We start from the raw sequence: 12,720 nt of genomic DNA, 5'->3' as shown, positions 1-12,720 counted from the left end.
AGGCTTTCACCCAATAAGGACACTTCTCCAGAGAGATAGATCGCACATTTGAAAGAGCCACATGGATATCAAGTGAAGAACTCCTGCAGTACAGAAGAAAACCCCTCATGAATTGCACACCCCTGGTTATAACATATCACTCCTCCCTCGAACCCATATGGAAAATCCTCAAACAATTGCAACCCATACTAGAAAGAAACCCTATTCTTAAAGAGATCTTCTCAGAACTACCTATCCTGGCTTTCAAACAAGTACTGAACCTCACTAACCTTATCACCAGAAGTAAACTTCCTCAGACCCAGAACAAACCGAATAGATCCAGACCATGCCATGACAAGAAATCCAAAACCTGTCAACACATCTCCACCATCCCCACAATTACAACACCACACAACAGAGCCATCAGCATTCCCAGATCTTACAGCTGCACCTCCAGAAATGTAATGTAATGTATTTCATCCAATGCATCAAATACCCTGATGAAAAATACATAAGAGACCAAACAACAACTGTGCACCAGAACGAACGCACACCAGAAATCTGTCAAAGACAAGAACACCCAGTTACCTGTGGGGGCACATTTCTCACAAGAAAACCACTCTCTCTCCAATCTCTCAGTCCTAATCCTCAAAAGGGAACTTATAAAACACTACTCAGAAATGAGCCTATGAACTTCACTTCATCAACCTCCTGGATACTAAAAATCACAGACTAAATATAGACACAGGATTTATGACACGTTATGACCTGCCTGACATCTGACTCCCCAGGTACCTTTCCACTATTCATCCCCCTTTTCCCCCCTACCCAGCCTGTCTCTCACCCACTGAATCCCTCAGTTTACATCTTCACTGACTGCCTGTCTTGCATGCAGACCAGCCCAGCCTCTGGCTTCTTTACTATTTATTCCATCCAGGAAGAGCACACATCAACTGCAGAAATGTCCTCAGCCTGACAAAGTGCTTTTAAACCCAAAAGTTTGCTCAAAATTTTTTTTTCCAACTATTTAAGTCGGTCTAATAAAAGATAGCAGATTCTTCCAAAGAACCTTGTCTGCCTATTATCCAAACTTGAAAACTGAGCTACACAAAAGGCAAATGCAGTTTTAGGAAATATCAGTAGGGGCACTGAGCAGCCTTCAAATATTTGAAGGGTTGCCATAAAGAAGAGGGAAAACACTCACTTTCTATCACTGTAGAGAACAGAATGAAGACAAGTGACTTGAAGTTACAGCCAAGTAGATTTAGATTAGATATCAGAAATAACATCTTCACTGTTAGAACAGTGAAAGAGGGGAACAGGTTGCCGAGGGAAGTGGTGGAGGCTACATCACTGGAGGTGTTGAAGAAGAGGTCAGACATGACCTAGGTGTACCTATGCCTATGTTCTACTATGGGCAATTCCCACTGTTCTGGACTTTGCTGACTGCCACATGGGGCCAGGAGGGAATCCCCACCTCCACTCCCAGACCCTCCAGCTCTATGTGTCAGGGGTTTCTTATGCCTTCCTCAAAGACACTGTGTGTTAGCTGCAGCCAACGTTGGGGATTTTGACTGGGGCGTGCCAATGCTCCTGCTGAGACTTCAGCCCAGAGGTTCCTAGCTACGGAGCCTTGTCCTTTCACTCAGGGTCAAACCAATCACCACATGTGGGTCAGGAAGGAATTTTACCCCATGGTCAGATTGGTATGGATGCTGGGGTTTTTGCCTTCCTCAGCACGGGGTGTAACCTTTGTAGCAGGGGGTGTAACCTTCTTCCTGAATCTCTTGAATGTATATTAACAACCTTTACAGCAGCAAGACATGGTCTCCCTGTTTTATCTGTGGCTGGTTAGAGTGTTATACCTTCTGGTTGTGTAAGGGTTGACTGTAATTTTGCTACAAAATTAGACAATTAATTTGTGTGGGATGGTTTGGATAGGGATGATCCTACCTCAGGCAGCAGATTGGACTAGATGACCTAAGGAGATCCACTCCAGCCCTACTTCTCTACAATTCTATGATAAAAGCAACTGTGGCCCCTTGTTCACTTCCTCCCTTTGACCCTGCCATGTGTTGTTAAATACCTATCCTTCCCAATGGTGTAGCAGGGCAGTGTTAAAACTAGGACTGCGGTGCATGGGGCAGCTCCACCTGTTGTGGTGGCAGCTACTTGTACCTGCTCCCTCCCTACCCAAGGTAGTACCCAGGGCTGCTGCCCAGTTGCTCCTCTCGGTTATGCTGCTGATCCTTCCTCACTTACACATGTTCTACTCCATTAACCTTTTATACTTCTATCCCCTTAACACATGCTGGGATAGAGCTTCAAAGTATGACACTTCCTATCCTTTGTATATGCACTGAGCAGTGAAACAGTTAACAGTATATCAGAAAGTCCAGAAGGGAGGACTCTTCCTTCGAGATTCTCAGTATAGACCCCATTACCTTGGACTTTTCACGAGCAAAAGGATTCACACCTGTATGAGTTCAGAAATAGGAGTCATCCCAGGGACTTAAAAACAAGCAAGGTATTTTCAACAATGAATACAGAATAAGTTTGGTTAGATACATCATTTTTGTTATAAATAATGTTCACTTGCATTCTATGGCTAGAGTGAAACTAGATTGATGTTGAAGGATCAGTTTAACACAAGCTCCCCAATAAAATAACCTGTGCTGCTAAATAATAAAATTGAGGATCCTGGTTTTCTCTGTTTAAAAAATCCCAAATTCTCTGATAAAAATCCAAAATTCTTTGATGAAAACCCCCCAAAATCCATGTTTTTCTGCAATTAATATGAAATGCCACTATATATATAGGTATCAGTTGAACACAATGTTTTATTGATGTATTTACAGTTTTAAAGCAATTTGGAAGAGTACCTCAATCATTATAATAAAATAAATTCTAAATACCTATATATTTTGGCTCCCTAAACCACCAGCTGCGGCTGTCTCCCCTGCTGCTTTGTGGCACTGAGCAGCCCTGGTATGTTGGTGACCTGCCCCTGCCCATGCCATTGCCCCTCACTCCCAAGCCACAGTCCCCCCAAGTCCTGTCGATGCCCCTCACTCCCAAATCACAGCCCCCGGCCCTGCCAGTGCCCTTCACTCCTGAACTGCAGCCCCCACCCCACAACCCTGCTGGTGCCCCCCCACTCCAGAACCACAGCCCACTCCCCATCTCCGCTGGAGGCCCTCACTCCTGACCCACAGCCCCCTGCCCTCTCCAGGCCTGCTGGAGGTGGTCCCCAGCTGCCAGGGACCTGGTGGCTACATGCTACTTGTTCCCTGCTCTGCAGACGCCAGCTGTAGCGGGCCAGCAGTGCCTGAGCCCCGGCTGCTGCGGCCAGAGCAATGTGTGGAGCCTGGCCTCATTAAGTTTCAAAGCTGTTTCTCAGCTTTCATTTTGTTTCGATTTTGCTGTTTTGAGCTCAAAATGTGTCAAAACAGCTTCAAAACGAAACACCCATTGAAATTTCACACAGCCCTACCTGGCAAGTTCAGGGCTTAGATAGGCATGACCATTTGGGTTTGGGCTTCTAGGCAGATGACCCTCAAAAGTTTGGGGATTGAAAGACTGTGGCCAGCCTACAGGGTGCTGCCAGGTAGATGACCCTGGAATTTTGGGGCTGGAAGGGGGTGTTGCCAGAAATATTGAGGTTGCTAGGTAAAGGACCCTGGAATGTTTCAGGCTGGGAGGGGGTGTGGCTAGTCTGTAGGGGCTACCAGGAAGCTGACCCTCAAAAGTTCAGGGCTTAAGGGGCATGGCCAGCCATGTTGAGGCCACCAGGTGATGGACTCTGGAAAGTTCAGGGCTTTCCAGAAAAAAGGGGGGAGGTGTGGTTAATACATCCTAGGTCACTCTGGAACAGCAGACACACCCAAACCCACCTGTAGGACACAGCAAGCAAGCACCATACATCTTGACCTGCATCTACATGCCCTGTCCTACACCTTGTGCCCAGGCTCACTCTCCCCTGGTGACATCCAGAACCACATATAGACACTGAGACCTTAAAGTTGCACCCAAAAACCAGGGCAGAGACCAGCCCATCTTCCTCCAGCATCTACAGCTGGGACAAAACTGGAGCATGAAAGAAATCAAGGACCTCCTAGCCATCTGGGGTGAGGAGGAAACCCAGCAGCAGTGCCACATCATGCTCTGCAACAGGTTGAAGTACCAGCAGTTTACCAAGAAGATGAGAGTGAAGGGCCACAACCAGGATTAGAAGCAGTGCAGGGGCAAAACCAAATTGATGAAGGCCCACTTCAAGAAGACAGTCAACACCAACAAGACCTCCGGACACAAAGGATACCCCATGCCCTTCTATGAACAGCTCTCCCATACTCTTGAGAAGGGCAGTGGCTTGACGGTGCACACCTACAACAGCAGTTGGCGCATGAGGACCCTGGGGAAGAGGGGAACTGCAGGTACATGTGCACCTCTCTGGGGGACATAGGGGAACCAGGAGTTGCATTGCAGCTGCAGCTGGATTTCAGTTCCCTCAACCTGTTCATGAGCAGCAGGGCCCTAGGCACTGAAGGGCAAGACATGGGGCACAGTTTGCACAGCATGGTAATCTTCACACAGGACAAGTGCCTTAATCTTCTGTTGTACATGTCACAGATAGCCCTAGGATGTGCATCAATTCCCCAACACAATGGCACCCAATAGCAAGGATGAGCCAGTCAAGCCCAAGATCATGTATCCCCCTGCTCAGGAGCAAGTAACTAGTGAAGGCTTCATTTCTGAAGCATGGTAAGGTGACATAGCAGAAGCAGGCATTGGGGCTCCTTTGCTGTGCCCCACTAACAGTATGGGAGGCAGCTAGGAAGGTGAGGCTGGGGACATGTGAAAAGGGGACATAGTTACTTGAAGTGCTGGCACATTAATACCTTAGTGAACAGAAAGGGTTCTGCCCACATCCCTAATGAGAGGCTCTGTCAAGAAGGGAAGATCCCCAGGGAGAGAAAGAGGTGCATCCAGCTGATGCTGGAATGGAGGTGGTTCTGAAGTCAAAGTCCAGAGTGGCTTGCAGGCAGCTCTTGAGTGGTCCAGTCCTCAATAATAATGTAAAGTCTAGGGTTTTGAGGCATCTGTGATCTTCACAGGAGAAACAGTCAATGAACAGGACTCTCAAAATACCATGCAGCCCAATCCTGTCCCAGAAAGCCTTTTTTCTGGAAAGCCCTGAACTTCTCCCCTTCAGTCTCCAGGAGAACACATACCGACCCCCACCCCCCCCAGAGATCCAGCACCCCCTGTTGAGTCAGTAGCAGTCTGCTGGGAGCTGATGATGGTTCAGGAACAAAGAAGGGGGCTCAAGGCAGATGTCTTCCCCTTGTGTCCTCCGCTTGCCATACCAGAGACCTACAAGGGAGTCTGTCCCACCACTCTGTTTGGGGTCAGCTCAGTGACATTATCCATGAAGGTGACCCAGCACATGCAGAAGTTTTGCACCCACTGCTCATTGCCCCAGGGGTACAAGACAATCCACCCCCACCAGCTGCTGCTCATCTTGCAATGGTCAATGGTCTAGGGGTGCTCCTCAAGCACACCGGACTACATAGAGGGCATCATCTTTATTGGCCAGGTGAAAGTTGTTGGCCACATCCAGGAGGTTTGGTGTCCTGAAGGTCTGGTAAGTGGGCTTGTGTGGCAGGTCAGGCTCCTGAGCTCTACACAGAAGTGTGTGCCAGCATGATCATCTGTTAGGTCAGCTAGATACAGCTATGCAAAATGTACCTAAGTCTCTGTCAAGACAGGCACAGAGTGACAATGATGTTGTGGTGCAGATCCTGGGTATGCTGGCTTTTGAGAGACAGGCAGTGATCCATAGCAGGGTGCAGAAACAGTGAGTGACATGTTTGCAGCTAACAAGAGAGAGGGGGCATGCTCTAGGTCTCTTCTCTAGAAGCCTCTGAGCAGGGAGGGAGCAAGGCTTCCCGTGAGCAGGAGGTCCACAGTGCCCTGTGGCACTGTGGCCAGGGCTGTGCTGTGCACTCAGCTGCTCTCAGAAATCCCCAGTAGCCAGAGAAGCCCAAAGACCATGCTGGGATGCATGCACAGGAGTCTCCTGGCTGTGGCTCATCTCCAGTGCAAGCTGTCCGAGCAGCTCTTGCCCTGATCACTATATGCTTGTACACTTCTCTACTAGTAGGGGTTCCAAACACAGAAAATAAATCACCGAGTTTCCACCAGTTGACTTGAATGCTTGCACACACCTTTAAACACTCAATAGAGTAGAGCCTTGGAGTATTCCAGAGCACATTTTTAACTCTAAATTAAATTTACTGGATTGAATCAGGCAAGCCCCTTCCAAAACCCTAGCATAGTTGAAGTCCAAGATTTTACCTCAAAAGGAATGTCATTCATCATGTAATATTCAGCATGACAATTTAAAATATTAACAAATAACATTAAGAAACATTAATTCCTTCAGGCTTCTAAGAAAGAAGCCACTAGCCACTCTTGTCCTTAAAACAATTCTTCTACATATTCCTTAAGGATTGTTCTACTGACAGTATGGGTGCAGAGATATTACAAATTAGCACTAGTTATACTCTGACAGGCACAAATAATTAACTTATTGAATTTTTCAGGAAATTTTGCTCCCGCAATTCCCAGCTGGACAGAATGAAGACCACGTTGTTTCCCCATGTGTGGCAGTCTCTTGACCATTGCTTTTCCAGGGTAAGGGTAATAAAGTTAGCCCTATGGCAATGCAAGAATTCAAACAATTTCATAGTTTCTGGAGCCTTGTTGCTAGCTCAAAAGAGTCACAACCAGAAGAAAATAATAGACATGAACAGAGAACCACAACTACTAACTCGTCAAAAACAGAGCATCATACAGGAAGGGTATGTATTCAAGACAAAAGGCTTGATTCTGAACTCACTTAAATAGTCTTATTTTTTTAATCAGTATAATCCCACTGGACTTCAGTGACAATATTCCTCATTGGCATCATTGTATCCTAGCCATATAACTACGTGTGACACGAAAGTAAAGTCCAAGGAAATATTTAACTGTAAATGCCATTTAGGGCTTAAGGCTCACTGAATTTTCTCCAAACATATATTCAAGTATCCAAATATAAAAGGAATTAATTCCCAAATTAGCAAATACCCTTCAAGAGGCATGTTACACCTCTGGCTAAATACTGCTGTCAAAACAATGTGCTGTTAATACATTCTTTACCAAAGTCTGGAAACAACCAGACACAATTCCAATTACTCATACCTCTCAACTTACAACAATGTCCTCTCAGACAGAACAAGTCATTCAAGGGTGCTTTTTCAGTGTCAGGTGGAGCACTGGATACCCAGTGCTTCCTTTCTTTAAAGGGCCACAGGTGTTATAAAAAGTGCATGTAAAACTGCAGACTCCCCTTCTTGGGAAAAAAGGGAAAGACAGATGCAAAGTCAGTCAGAAATCAGCAAAATCCCTCTCATGCACACTGTTGAGTTAATGGAAGGGAAGGAAGAGGGAAAGATTCAAATCACTCTCATATTGGGAAAATAAGCCCTGCGTTGTTGAATAACTCTAAGGGCTTCTCACTGGACAATCCCAGGATTCCTGTACATCTGCAAATGGAGTAAACATTGTATCACATTATACTGCCCAAACATCAGAAACTTTGATTCAAATACAATGTGGCGCAGGCTTTCAGCATGGGAATTCTTTTCATTATATGTTTTCTAGATTGCAATCCTGATGTAGCATCAAGAATCAACGGTCCTTTTTGTTTGCTTGCTTTTAAAACAACAAGCTCTTAAAAAATCTTTACATCCATTTTTATAAAGTTTTTGACACTCCCCACACAGCATGCAAGAAGCAAATTTGTCTTCTCACCCAGTATGCTTCAAATGAAATGCAGCATCAAATATTCACTTAATGGACTAAATTCTCAAAAGGAGACTCATCTCAGTATGCTGCAACCTTGTAATATAAGCAGGCACATAAAAACAAGTATCCTCATATGTAAATATGAATTTCCATGCACAGATAGATAATTAAATATGAAATCATATGCTTGGGCATGCATATAGCTACAAGTGCAACTACCTGCTGCTGACCACTCATTAATATCTTACAGGTACCAAGTTATTTCTATTGTATATTATATTATGGAAGGTTTAAAAACTGAAAGTAAAAAAACCTTCATGAACGTTCCATAAAAATGTGGACAGTAATAGTATGTGAGATCTGTGAAGCAAAGGGCACAAGATGGTTTGGGTCCTGTGAATACAAGGCACAACCTCTTTTCATACCCTTCTAAGACAGCCAAACGTAGCTATGGCATCAGATCCCTAGATTTTTGCACTCTGGGAACTGAATGCAAGGCATTTCCAGAATAAAGTTTGTAGCCCCGGTGTCCTCTTCTCACTGGGGTCTGACAGGGCATGAGTTGGACTAGATACAGGGCATGTTTCCAACTGTGTTTTTTCATGGCTTCTCCAGAAAGAACAGATTAAATGGAAAAGGATTTTAGGTGGAAGCTAGGAGTTATTGGTAATTTTATATCAGTCTAGATTATTTCTAATCGTGTTTTTAAATTTTTATGGTAACTTATCCCAAAGAGAGAGAGAGAGAGAAGAGAGAGAGAGAGAGAGAGAAATGTACTATATAAAATGAGTAAATAATGAGGAGCATCTGTACCCAACTTAATAACAGGATTTTGAAATAACTGTAGTGCACAAACACTGAAATTCAGATTTGATTAACACACTTACCTGATAAACTCCACAGTGTAATACTGGATCGGAGAACTTCCTTCATTGATTCCAGGCTTCCATGAGAGTGCAACCTCTGAATCAGAAACCACAATGACCTGAGGCTGGTAGGGTGGTTCTGGGGGCATGCATTTATCTAAAATGAAAGAATTGCACATGGCCAGCATTAGAAAACTGGATAGATTTTTGTGTACACAAAGCTTACCTATCCATAATTCTGAGACATATTTGCTTTTTTTTTACTACAAAAAGATTATTTGTGTAGAAGTATAATGCTAAAATATTTTAAGTCCTGCACGTAAGTCATACTTAAAATATTATTCTCAAGTTATGCTGTGGGTAGGAAGCACACTAAAGGAAAAAAAACAAAGCTTCTTTCTTTAAGTTCCCTTGTTGGTATTTATAAAAGGCACCTCATGCATCAGACTGCATTTATGATTTTAAACCTTTAATAATGCTCCTAACCATTTTGCCATTACAGCTATATCCTGCCCTCTGAATGTTAGTCTATGATTGAGCAAAACAGAAGTTGTTGCACTCACTTTGTGTTTACCTGCCAGGCAAGTGCAATGTCTTGGATTAACTCTAATCTGTCCGTTTCATAATGAACAGCTATTTACACACATTTTACCTTGGGATAAAGTTGTTATATTTCTGGGCATGCTGGGTCGTCCTTTTCCTGTCCAGCCATATGCTCCTACACTCACACGGTGTGGAGTTCCTGGCTTTAAATTATCAATAACAACTTCCTGTCAGAAGCAAAAGAAAAGACGACATAAAAGGTTAACAAATCAGCTTCACAGAACTGAAAATGACATTGTGTACTGTGCTGCTGGAATCATACATGGTATTTTCCATGTAGGCCCCACAGAGAATTGCACCAGAAACAAAAAAAACCCAATGAGATCACATGCTTCTTATCCAGCTGTAGCTTTACCCCAGAGGACTCCGTAGAAGTGACCTGGACCCAAGTCTCAGCATAATTCAGAAGATGGCAGAAAGCTTTTATACAACTCAAATACTTGTACTGCTGAAAACTAAGTCACATACTTTCCCTCCTTGAGCCAAATGCTGGCACTCATTATCTATTTTTTTAAATTCAGGAACTAGATGCTTCTGAGAGAAAAGTAAACTTGCAGCAGTGCAAACTAATGATATTTTTCCTCTCAGACTAAGAAGCAAAAGAAGCAGACATCCTCTATAATTTTTCCTGTACATGGCCCTGCTAATGCTATCAATCTTGACCAGAAATGAGTCCCTTCCACTCCCTCCCATCTTGTGGGAAAGCAAAGTCATATTCATCTTTCTGCCATGATCACAGGATAGAGTAACACAAAGGCCAATGCTGAACTATGCATAGGATAATCTTGTTATGTGGCATGTTGTTTAAGGTGTACTTGTAAAGGGTTCCAGAGATAACAGAGTACCATACAAAAAACATGCGCGATGCAGACAGCTCTAACTATTCAGTTCTGGTGGTTTTATTCAGCCTAATACTAATGCTGCTCTATATGTTATTGTAATATTGCATGTAAATATATATATGAAGAGCTAGAACTGACAGTATATGAATGCTTTAAGCATATAGAAATAGTATTCTGCACTACAAATTATGTGGTGTAAGAAATACAGTGCACATGAAGATATGCTCTTTTGAAGAATCATTCAACATGATTTTCCCCTGCTTCTCATTCCCACATATTTAAAATATTACTCATACGACCGGGAAAAATTTAGAGCACTCCTTTCCCTGAAAGTTAAGAGTGACTTGAAATAGCATTTCCAGGTGCAGTAAGCTAGTGAAAGATACAAGTACTTTATTATAGCCTCACTTTGACAAGTCTCACAATGACCATCTTTCTAATAATCTCTCGGCCTTTTCTTTCAGGAAAGTAGAGGACTAGTCTGATAGCTGTCTCTAGGTGTAGTCTTACAATGAACTGTGAGGAGGAACCCTATGGGCTAAAAATCCAAACAAAAACTTAGGGGCCAGAAAAAGCAGTATTTTTTCACATATTTTCTCAGATACAAGAGGCACCTTTCTTCAAAAAATCACCACCACCCCCTGAAATTGCAGTGCGTACATTATTTTCTGCCTGGGATAGAAAAACCCTGCTTTTGATTCCTGGTTCACAGCGCAGCAAAAGTTATACTACTATTCAGGCAGCTGAGGAAGTCCATTAACTTAGCAGCTCATTAGTCTTCACACCAGAGGTGTTGTTAACTATTGCCCCTCCTTTTTAAATGTCTTGATGTTCCACTAATCAAGCTAACCTTTCTTAGGGCAATTTTGCTGTCAGCAAGCTGTTTTTGGTCTCTCTTCTCCTATTTCACAGCCTCAGAGATTCTTTAGCTCTTTTCTAAATCAGAGATCCAATCATGGAAACCAGTCTTCAGAAGCATCTAAACTTTCAGCTTTAGTCAAGCAGTAAAAGGGAGAATGAGTGACCTGAAGATTAGGATGCGTCTCTGCTCTATGCAGCCACAACTAGAAAAATCCATTTTCTCTTCATTCTGCCTTTCAAAAACAAGTTGTATATTATATTCTGTGGTGTGGTGTATGCAAGAAAACATTGTATTTAAAGTACAGCTTAGGTAGAATTTAGATGCTTAAGTGCCAGTAAGGAATCTACCAAAATCTGCAGACACCAAAGATTTGATTAGAAAAGTGACTGGTGTCTAAAGCTCTGTTACTCCCCATGCCCAGAACTACTGTCACATTGGCACCTGGCTTATGCCAATACGTATTTGGGATTCAGAAACAAGGCATTTCCATACTTACATGCCCCAAGGTCTGCTCCAGTATAAATGCTCATTCAGTTAAGTACTGTACACAGCATGGCAACTGTACCTACTTTCACTCAAAAATAGAGGGGTGATAGTGGTGATGTGAGCCACTTTTTAGAGAGTAGGTTAGTCATTAGAACAATCATCTAGGTAGGCAGATATTTAGGTTTTAGGCCTTACTTATCCTGATGGAGTTCAAGCCCACATCTTCCTCCACACAGGAAAATACCCTGACTTCTAGTCCACAGGCTAGGCTGGAATGGAAAAAAACTCTCTCACTCCTCCAGAACTCAGTGCAACAGAGGCCTTGGTTGGAACCCAGTTTACTCTACTTGTGCTTTTGCTGTGTTACGTATTTTGTACTGTAGCTGTTCTTGTGGCATTACAATATAAAGTTATTCTATCACACGCACACACACACACATACTGAGCCTCATTTTGCCATCCTTACAACACTCTAGGATCCACAGTAGCCAAAGTCAATGGAGTCCTATTAGTTTAAAACAGAGAAGAATCAGTCTTAGGGTCTGAAAGACAAATTATGCAAGCTTGACCACAATGTTATTGCACATTTCTGTTGACTTTTGGATGAGTATAGCAGAAAGCATTTCAGCAAAAATGACTGAGCTCAACAACACTTCCTGGAGATTAATGACCAGCTGGCTGTTGATTAATTCCAGCAAGTTGATTAATTGTCCAAGTGGCCCATCAGAAGTCACTGTTGCTATAAGATACATAGGTGGGTCAGACCAGGAACCTCACATCTGAAACCCCTTCAAAATACCTTCATGAAAACCCAACTCAATAGTTTTGCTGCTGGATCACATCCAAATCCTTCTTCTGGTTTAGCCACAACTAAACACTCACATGAACAGTCATTCTCCCAAACTCTGCAACATTTCCATTAAACCAGACAGTGAAAACCCTCACAAGACCAATTAATCTCATGTGATTTCCATTATTTCTGGACCAAATCATACAAAGTTGCAAATGGTTTCTTGATGTTGACAACAAACTATTCCCCAGCCTGGATTCACTTTCAAAACCATATGCCCCGAACCTATACATAACTGAACCTTGTTTCCTTATCCAGCCTCTCAATAACCCTTTACGTTATTGCTCGTAGGAGAGAGAATGATCTGCTTACTCAACTAAGCACAGGACTGGAGCTAACTTGCTTGACTAATTCAGCAGTTGCTATGGCCTAAAGGGTTTT

The 12,720-nt window shown here is 43.2% G+C and overlaps 1 protein-coding gene across 1 annotated transcript in view; it reads right to left on the bottom strand.

The window, feature by feature from the left end:
• Positions 1-12,720, bottom strand: part of EGFLAM (EGF like, fibronectin type III and laminin G domains) — a 120,166-nt gene that overhangs the window by 70,985 nt on the left and 36,461 nt on the right. The window contains exons 5-6 of the mRNA XM_090037966.1: positions 9,349-9,466; positions 8,718-8,853 (exon numbers count right to left, since the gene is read on the bottom strand). Of these exons, the coding sequence (XP_089894092.1) occupies positions 8,718-8,853; positions 9,349-9,466 (254 nt within the window). The remainder of the gene's footprint in view (positions 1-8,717; positions 8,854-9,348; positions 9,467-12,720) is intronic.

Source organism: Crocodylus siamensis, chromosome 3 (genome assembly GCF_052110815.1).
Source record: "Crocodylus siamensis isolate JL-2025a chromosome 3, ASM5211081v1, whole genome shotgun sequence".
NCBI classification, from domain to species: domain Eukaryota; kingdom Metazoa; phylum Chordata; order Crocodylia; family Crocodylidae; genus Crocodylus; species Crocodylus siamensis.
Note: the sequence above shows the minus strand (reverse complement) of the source record. Positions and strands in the feature narration are given on the sequence as shown.